The sequence below is a fragment of the Vigna umbellata genome, chromosome 3 (genome assembly GCF_029865625.1).
Source record: "Vigna umbellata cultivar VRB3 chromosome 3, Vumbellata_1.0, whole genome shotgun sequence".
In the NCBI taxonomy this organism is placed as follows: Eukaryota; Viridiplantae; Streptophyta; class Magnoliopsida; order Fabales; family Fabaceae; genus Vigna; species Vigna umbellata.
In genome coordinates, this window is record NC_142167.1 from 52,509,959 (window position 1) to 52,520,578 (window position 10,620).

The 10,620-nt window shown below is 29.1% G+C and overlaps 1 protein-coding gene across 1 annotated transcript; it reads left to right on the forward strand.

Moving 5' to 3' along the window:
* Window positions 1-6,425: 6,425 nt before the first annotated feature.
* On the forward strand, window positions 6,426-8,804 carry LOC124840177 (protein SPIRAL1-like 1). Its single transcript, XM_047316193.2, has 3 exons — window positions 6,426-6,533; window positions 7,400-7,670; window positions 8,511-8,804. The coding sequence occupies exons 2-3, from the start codon at window positions 7,437-7,439 to the stop codon at window positions 8,595-8,597; spliced, it is 321 nt and encodes a 106-aa protein (XP_047172149.1). The 5' UTR covers window positions 6,426-6,533; window positions 7,400-7,436; the 3' UTR covers window positions 8,598-8,804.
* Window positions 8,805-10,620: the final 1,816 nt, after the last annotated feature.

Sequence of the window (10,620 nt, forward strand, 5' to 3'; positions counted from 1 at the left end):
CATATAACAAACAATATAATAATGGAATACAATATTTATAACATTAAAACTACAATACATAATTTATAAAATCCATCTCTTAAAAATTTTTATGAGATGAAAGAAAAATATTAAATAAAAAAAATTAATGCAGATTGTGGGGGCGGGGAGCTGATGGACCCACTCTGCCTGACACTGGCTGTGGATTACGGCTTGTACACTTGTACAGGCTGACGTGTTTAAGGTCCAACTTACCTAGTACCTTTTATAGTAAATTATTGACTAACTCACAAAATTCACCAAGTCAAAAGTTAGTACAACAAATATTTGTTGCAATCAATAAGACTATAAAATGGGCACCTTAAACTGACTCAACCTGACGCTATAGGAAGTTAAACAATTTGACAGTCCAACCTGGCCTATATTTTAAAATAGGCCATAATTTTCGGCTACCCTAATCTTAAGTCCACATGACAATGAGCCATTTTAGTTCTAATTAAGCTTAAAAATTATTTCAACCTTTTAAAAAAAAAGCATGAAATAAAAGTTTATAACAGTAGACAAAAGTTCATATATAAAATTGTTTTCTCAAAGAGGTTAAACCAAAATAAGAGCTCTACTCGTATGGTAGAAAATCATACAAAAACATATTTATATTGGATCACTAAAATTAAATTATGTTTTGTTATCCTTCAAGGAATTCTTGAAGGGTCTAGGAGGTCAAAATAGGTCCGGCCTATGTATCTGATTCATGTGAGGTCAAACTTTAAAAGTAATAGGAGATTCTCATCTGCATTTTCAAATTTCATTACGATACCAAATACATCTTTTATATATATATATATATATATATATATATATATATATATATATATATATATATATATATATATATATATATAATATTAAATAAGTTAGATAATCACTAATTATTACATATCAATCATATTTATTGTGTGAACTCGTATTAATACAAAAAAAATAAGGTATTCTACGATGATGTCATGTTATAAGTGGTTAGAGTCTCAGATGGAAGATTATCCTTAAAGGTTGATGAAATTATAAGTAAATTTCAGCTTCATGTTATATTTCTCTTCTTTTATAAATGTAATGTGGAAGAGAGAGTACACAAATAATATAATTGGTCATATTTTTTTTCACACGTGATGAGTTAATTGAGTGAGTTTGAGAGATTACTTTTGATCTTGGTTTTTTTATTGTCATTATAAGATCTGATAAAGTAGTGATCAATCTAGGAGAAAGATGTATATATTGTTAGGATGTGAAATAAGGATGATAATAGGTCGGGTCAGGTATGAATAATGCCTACTCGCTACACAACTCGTAACAAAAAATCCACCTGTTACCCACCTAGTTACGTGCCAGATATCCATTTAAAAAAATATGCACAGGTATTTGTGGATTCTCATAAATATTTAGAAAAAGATATTTTATAAATTTTTAAAATAGAATCTAAATAAAATTACAAAAAAATATAATATAATATAATATAATATAATATAATATAAATATAAATTAAAATATAATTTTAATTAAGTTTAACATAATAAAATATAAATTAATATTAATTTTAATTAAATTTAACTTAATAAAATATAAATTAAATCTTAATTTTAATTTTTTTACTGGTAATGGTGATGAGTGCATATTTATGCTTTAAAATTCAAATTTTTGATGGGATAATTGTGCTTAAATGGTTGATTTTAAGTGAATTTGTGATGATTGAAATTGTTGGGTTTGGAAAATAAAGAGAAGTAAAAAGTGAGTTTTAGCGCATAAATTATTCTTGGATGTTTTAATGTTTATTTGTGCAGCTGAGAATATAAGTTTTATTGGTCCAAATGGCAATTCAAGGCCCAAAATCAGATTTTTTTTTGGAAAATTCAGAACGGACTAAAGTGCAGATAGAAGAAATTTCAGGGCATTTGTGCAATTTTGGAAAGTCAGAAAATCTAAAAGATAAAATTCAGTTGTTGAATTTAATTTGGGAATATCAACAGAAAATATCTTCCAAATAGTTTTATCATTATCTAAATCTTTTAGTTATTTGGAAGATATAGGATATAAGATAATTGAGTTAATATCTATCAAATATTCTTTAAAACTGATTTAATCTAATGAATATTTGAAAGATATAATATATCAACAGAAAATATCTTATCAACAAACTATTCAGAGTCCAAGCCCAATCAAGCCTATATAAAGAGACCTAAGGGAGGCAGAAAAAGGGGACTTCACTTAATTCATTCTCTCATACTCCTTTCACTTTTCTTTCATCTTGTATTCAACTCCATTCATGGAGAGCTAAGCATCTAAGGCTATTCTGCTGTAATTCCATGACGGATTCTGAGGTTACGTTCAGTTAATGCAATTGTTTACTTTGATTATTGATTTAAGTTGTTCTCTCTATGTCTTTCATCTCTCTATCTTGTTAAAAGTAAAGATTTTTGCATCATAATGTGTTTGAATCTACATGCATATTAATTATATGAGTTCTAGGGTTTCTAGGTTTAATTGAGAATTTACTTTGATTTAATTTAGGAACTTTCATATGATTAAATGATTTTTACTATCAATTGAGAATGTACTTTGGTTGATTAGTAATAATTTCAACTATAATCAATTGAGAATTTACTTTGATTGATTAGCTTTTAATTTGGCTAGGAGATTTAAGAATAGACATGATTAAACACAATAAAATTTGATTGAGAATGTACTTTGGTTGAATTTATTGTGAATAATCTAGAAAGGTTTTGCATTTGATTGAGAATTTACTTTGGTTAAATGCATGATCGCCCTCAAATTAATTAAGAATGTACATTAATTAATTTGAAACTTAAACAATAATCAATTGAACAATTATCCATGAATAACCGATGATGAATCTATCTTAGAAAAGCAGTGGAATTAGCCTATTTCATCATAACTGTTTTTAAGTTTCTTATTTATTCTTTAAACACTCTTCAACCATTACTTTTATTCATAAGCATTGTATAACATTCATAAGAGCCAGATATTCAAAAGCAATTCTGTATTCGTTGGGAGACGACTCAGGGTTACGTTAACCCTATCTACTTTCTTAAATACTACTTGACAATACTGAAGTTGCCTTGAAAAGTAGTATTAATTTGATAGCCTCAACGACAGCGTATCAAATGGATACTTCAAGGTACATATAGTATGATACATGCACTCGAACTATTTATAAACAAATATTAAAATACTCGTTACCCGTGAGTACCAATTATTTATCTTGGATTTTATCCACGGATACCATGGGCATGAGCATTTTTCATCCCTAATGTGAAAGGGGTGAAAAGTATAAGAAATACAAATTTCAGGTTCAATCCAGTATATCCAGCACAAGAAAATTTGATTGTCCTTTAAAATTGAGAGGCAAACCAATTTCTAATGGAGAATGATGAATATTGAAGGTAATGTGTGAATATCAGAACCATGATTTGTCATAGACTTTAGTTGGTCACCCTTTTGGTAGAAGGTGAAAATCAATTGAACATTTATTGCTTATTTATATGACTAATAGTCAAGTGAAACATGCAAATATTCTTCTTACTCTCAAAAGTCATGGCAGAAAAATTGTGTTGTCTACTTTTGTCAAAGTACTGAAAAAGCAAGCATGCATTGACAAGTTAACTATAACCAACAATTGCTACATACGAAAAGACTAAGAAGACTCAAAGATCAAAGCAAAGCTCTGTCTAATGGATATCTTTTGAGAAGCCTTTAAATAGAAGATCATTAAAAAAAAAGAATAACATAGAAAAAGAAAAGGCTCAAGCAAACAACGTCGAGAAAAAGTTCACAAGAACACAAACTCAAACGAGAATATCTGAGAGAAAAAAGCTCAAGAAAAGAAACACTCTCAAACTTCATTGATATATAAGCTTACTATTATAAGAAGAAAGAAGAGAGAGAAATTTTGTGAGTTTGTTAGATTGAATTGTATTGCATACATATCCTCTTTGCGAGAGTTATTGTCTAAGGATTTATAACCAATCTTTTGATTGTAAATTCTGAAGATAATTCAAACACTTTACGTTTAATTTAGTGAAGTTAAACGGTAGCTAGACGGGTGTGTCTAGTGAAAACCAAAAGTAGGTGAAACTCTAATGTTTAACTTGGTGAAGTTAAACGGTAGCTAGACGAGTTTGTCTAGTGGAAACCAGGAGTGAGTGAAACTCAACTAGACAAATATCGTGAAGATATATAGATTATTTAGGGATACCAGGAGTGAGCGAAACTCAGTACTTGTCAGAGTAACGGTGGTTACTTGGAGTGACTAGGGATATCAAGAGTGGTGAAAATACTCAGTTGTAATCTTATTGAAGATTATAGTGGAACCTTCTATGTTATAAGTGGATATTGGACGTAGCTCGGTATAGTGAACCAGTATAAAAACAACTATGTGCTTATTACTTTATTCTCTCTAAACATTTTTTTTACAAATCCGACATTTGTATATTACCTTAAGTACTACAAAAGCTCTTGTCACCAAATGTATTTTTTTAAGAGCTAGTTTCATCAAAGTGCCACAACAAACATATTTAAACAATTGAAAAGTATTTACTTAAAGAATTTATAGTTTGAACTAAATCTTAAAGTCGAGCATTTAATAACTTATGTAAACTTTTCAATTCTCTTGAAAAAACTGTTAAATTATCTCCTTCGCAAAAAATTTCCTACAACACTATTCAACCCTCTCTTCTAGTGTTCAAGTACTTCATATATGACTTATTACAAAAGCTTAGTTACATACATAAATAAAATACAAGTCTTTCAATATCTTTTGTCATCACTTTGAGTTCTTGGACTTGCTTTTATCATCATCAAAATTTACTCTTTAATATCGATCTTCATCATCTTCTTCTTCTGGCAACAATTTCTCCCTTTTTTATGATGATTAAAATATGTTTTACAATCTTTTGTAATAACCTGCAACTACAAAATTATACAAGAGAAAAACATTAAATAGTCTTAAGGAATCATGCTTTGCTTTAAAATTTTCCCTTTTTTTTATCATAAACAAAAAATGAACTCTTGAGATAACTCTCTCTAAATCAGGTAACGTAAAAAAATTGAACTCCCACTAGATCAAACAACTCATACAATACTGAAAACAAAGGAAAAGTGATAGCAACCTCCTTGGCTAGGTTGAAACAAAGCTAAAAGGATGCAATGAAGATGGTCCTTTGGAGATTAATGGTGCGAAAAAAATGGTTGGAATAAAGGTCCAAGGTTGCCCAACCAACGACAACTTGTTGGGTTTATAAATAGGAGGAGGTTCATTGGGAAGATACAACATCAATGAGACCTGAGTCTAATAACATAAAGGATTGACACCACTTTTTACCAAAAACCTTAAGATAATGGGTTAATGGGTCTTCACCTTTATATAGTACTATATTTTCTCATTTCTACCCAATGTGAAAGTTAGACTCACACTTATAATTCTAACCCTCACTAGAAAGAGAAAGTGGTTCCTTTGAGGTAGAATGAAAGGTGCTTCAGGAAATCAAGTTGATAACTTTGATAAGTTGTTACTAAATTGTTAGTGAAAACCAATAATAAATCTATTTGTAGAAGATTTTCTGACACTTAAATCAATAAAAATTTTTAAAACATCAAATATAATGTTATAGAAGAGAATAAAGAATTAAACGAATATTTTTTAAAAATAGATATTTATAGACTCTTAGACTTTTGAATAAAAGATGAGATCAAATTGGTTATCCTTTATAAATATATATATATATATATATATATATATATATATATATATATATATATATATATATATATATATATTTATTGGTTAGACATTCGAAATGTTCAAATATTTAATAAATAAGAAAATATCAAAAGAATTCTATAATTAGATGAGTAAATAAATATTAGTAATATATTTTCTAATATCTTGAAGTCGACTTGATATAATAATATATTTTGAATGTTTATTTACGTACATATTAAAAAGTAATAAATATATTATTTTTAAACAATTTTGCGGAAATAATTTTACTCTTTCTTAATGTAAAAAATTGAAATTGACATACATACTGTCACATTCAATAATATTTTAAATTTAATAAAAAATATGTAATGTAACTTTCCAAAATGCGTTTTATCTCTTGAATTAATTGCTCATTTATATATACTTTACAATATTCTATTGCATGTAGTCCTAAAATATTTAATATATTATTAGTTATATAAGATAAGATTAGTTTGAAAGAAGTGTGTTTAAAAATGTATTTTTATCTTATAAAAATAAACAAACTTACGATATTTTAGAGAACAAAACAATAAGCTTAAAAATAATTGGTCAGAAAAAAATAATCTTCACATTTATAATCTATTTTTAAATTTAAATTTGATAATTTATTATTATATTTAGAACAATTTTATACAACATCGAAACATGTGAAATGTGAGGGGTATTTATAACACACTTCTCTTCCCTTTCCTTTCCCTGGCCTTTCCATTTCCCAGATCTGCTTCTTCCTCACCCACAGGTAATTCCATTAGGGTTCCCATTTTTACTCAAATTTCTCTTTTTCATTTCTATTCTTGATACTAATTTAGCATTTTATTTTTCGATCTCTTGCTAACTCGTCAATCTCCCTTATTCAGATCCATTCCCAATTTTCAATTTCGTTTTTATTTTGCTGTATGGAATCACAGGTTTTAATGTAACCGATTTCTGTTCTGTGATTTATTTGAATCAACGCATGGCGTTGAGGTTGCTCCTATACCGTGAAACATGAATGATAATTGTGGAACGGAGGGTTGTTACTCTGTTTCCACCGAAACAATTAGAATTATGTGAACATTGAACATTTGATTTTTATTCTGTTTTGCAAGTATGTGCTTGTTGTTTTGTGCATTGACTCCATGATTGGATTGGATAAATATATGTGTGTATATATATATTTTAAATTATTTTAGTCCAGGTTTTAATTTGTGGTCTGGCGGCCACCCCAAAAGCCTTGATGTAGTGCCCAAATTGTGATTTTGAATTGGTTTTAAGGCCTAGAGTTGAATGAGATGTAAGATCAATTGGCCGGAAGAAAAATGGTTGTAAAACAGAAATTTGGCGTCAATAAAGTCTGATCAGTTGTTTGTTTTCAAATTTCAACATTGTCAATCTATGTGCTTTTTTATTTGCTGGGTGTGCTTTTGTACGAAGGAAATGGAATAAAATAAGTACTAGGTGATTGAATACTAGTGAAAATACATTTGATAAATGTTTACTGGGTGGTTGAATGTGAATGTGGTATGAATATATATTTGTTGGTTACCGCATATTATTCACCATTTATTTTCTTGTTGTGTTTTTCCTAACTTCTGATGCGATCTTTGTCTGTTTATTTGAATGCAGAGACTACAGTTTAGGTTTAAAAGATCAGTTGAATAACATGGGTCGTGGAGTTAGCTATGGTGGTGGTCAAAGTTCATTAGGCTATCTTTTTGGCAGTGGAGAGGCTCCAGCTCCAAAACCTGCAACAAATAACGCCCAACCTGAAGTGCAGGCTGTAAATGATGTGCCTCCTTCAAAACCGGTTGAGGCTCCTAAATCAATAGACCCTAACAAGCCTGCTGGTATCAACAGTCACTCTACTGAAGGCCAGAACACTGGCAACTTCATCACGGTAATACTTGGTCCTCTAACTTATATTTAGTTTCTCTTTTTTCCAAGTGTCAGTCAGTATTATAGTTTAACTCTGAAAAGAACTAACTATACAAAAAGCTTAAACTGTTTAAACGAACACACAGTAATGGTATTATATTATATCTCTGACACCTGAACTAATTATGAAAATTATTATGCCCTAAGATGGATTAAAACTGCTAAACTGCACACTTACAAAATATGTTGGTTGTCCCTAATGTGTTTTAATCGTCTTATATGTATTGTACTATAATAATTTTGTTACCGTGTGTTTATATAGATGATGATTTAATTTGTCACCTAGCATGTTCGTAATTCTGAACAGTTAGGTCGCGATATGTCAATTTAGTTAGCTGTACTAATAATATCTGAACAAGTGTGGAAACAATCAAATATCTGAATGATAAATTTTTATCTGGCTTTGATTCTTATTGCTGTATACATAAGAATCAGTTGATTCTTATGCTTTTTCAATGAGGATGAATATACTCAAATGAGGATAAATCTTCATGTATTTTACCTTGAATATCAGCACTGACTGTTATTTATGAAATATGTACTGCTCAGAATACTCGGTGTTGACTTCCTATCTCTTTATTTTAATCTAGTCCCATGTGTGCTTATTTGAACTGTCATGGCAAATTCATTACAATATCCCTCCTCATTGTACTAAAGGGACGATGTCTTGCAAAATGAAACTACACTAAAATGTTACTTTCCATGACATTCTAAAGTCTATGGCGCCCCTGCTAAGAAGACTCTGTTATGTTTGGAATTCATTTGGACTGGTGTCTGAATTTCTTTTCCAATTCATCTGCAGGACCGACCCTCAACCAAGGTCCATGCTGCCCCTGGTGGTGGTTCTTCTCTGGGTTATCTCTTTGGTGGACCTGGAGAGGGAAAATGATACATTGGTTCGAAACATAATGAACGATTTATTTTGAAATTCAGGTCGTGGAAACATAATGGAAGATATGGTGTATTATAGGTTATGGGTGCTGGGATAAGTGGGTCAAGAGTGCTATATTTTGGATGTGCTAAACATCTATTACAGAACTGTGTTTGACAGAATTAAATATTTCTATTAAGTGCACATTTGCTTCCACTTTTTTCACTCCTTTTCCTCGATATTCTTTTAATTTCTTATCGTGCAACGGAATATTTTGATGGACAAGAATAGTTCGTGCTGAAATCCAGGCATCATTGTAAGGTAGAGGAGTGTGTTTTGAGCTCTCAACCACAAGTTCGTTGCAGAAAGAGGAACCCAAGTATATTATTTACAAACGAGGAATGCTAGCAATATATATTTATTCTGAAAACAATCTTAAATACTAATTAAACTTTTTCTGAAAATTACAAAATTATGAAAATTATTAAACTTTAAAATTGAGTTTTGACCAATTCCATTTAACAAGTATTTTATTTAATTTTACAATGAGTTGAATATATTTTTTTTATTTCTAAACTTGTCAAAATATTTGTTCTATAAAATTTCTATTTGTTCAATTATTGAGTTGGAATAAGTTCTGAGAGCGGTTTCAATATGTTGAGTATTCTTCAAGTAGTAATCAGTCCAAGAGAGTAAAAAGATATGATTCTACTCTTTATTTGCAAGGTGGAAGAGGATGACACGTTTCAATGTTCACAGAACATTGTCAATATTTCAGAAAATATAACCATTTTGAATTAGGGATTAAAATACTTTTATTCGGTAATAATAAAGAATAGTGTAAGTGGAGGCTGAAATATCAACTCTTCTTTTATCAGTGAATTATCTCTGATGTTTTGTCAAAAATTGGTTTTAGACAAGTATGATAATGGTAATAATTGTGATAACTTAATTTCTATATTGCTAATAATCTTCTACTCTCGACCAACTATACACATATGTACATACATACACAAACGTGTGTATATATATAGTTAATGTAGTTACATAAACCAAACATTAGAGTATTTTGTTGATGAAAATTATTAGTATTATAATTATTTTAAAATATAAGACATGAATTTGTTTAACATAAGGACTAAAATCAATTTATAAAGAAACTCAGGAAAGAAAAACAAATTTAATCCTTTTAGGATTAGTTATATCAGGGTGCTAGGAATTGAATTGTTCTTTTATTTTATATTGTCTTGCGAATCCTCTGCTGGTGAGAAATGAAAAACAAGTAGATTGTGCTATAAAATTGTTCTTCTTTACTAAAAATACAAAAAAAAAAAATATTGAAAAAAACAAAACAGGAAAGTTCCACTAGAAAAATAAAATCTCAAAATGTTTGTCGTCAGAAACAATAACAAGTGAGTGATCAAGGCTATCTTAATATACGTTATGCGCAATGAAATTATTACATCAAATTACATATTTTCTCATTGATTAATATACATATTTTTTATTATTAAATTTCAAGGGATCTAATAATTAAACTAGGAATGGCAAATTGGACTTGGATTATCTTTTCAAAGAGCAGTGCGTATAAAATCTCAAAGTGTCTAAGACTTATTTCTTGTTCTTCCCCCTTACTTGACAGATTTTCCATGAATAATTAACTGTTTACTATATAATCCAAAAAGAAAAATAATATTTTGATATAGATAAATTTTTTACATTTATTTAATATTATCTTTTCTTATTCAATAATACTTTTTTTTCTCCTCAATTAGTGATAACCCTGTAATCATTGCCTTTAAAGCATTTGTCTCTTCTCCCCTTTGTAACTAATTTCCATTAGTAATAAGAGTTAGTTCTCATTATAGTATGATATAACCCTAATATTGTTGGAGTGTTTCATCCTACACCTTCAAGATCTCATCCTGCACCTCCAAAAATTCCACTTTTAACCTTCTGACATCTCATCATTATCCTACACCTTTAACTTTATAGAAAATTTATTTTTAATTTTAATAAATATATTTTTATTTTCTTCTTT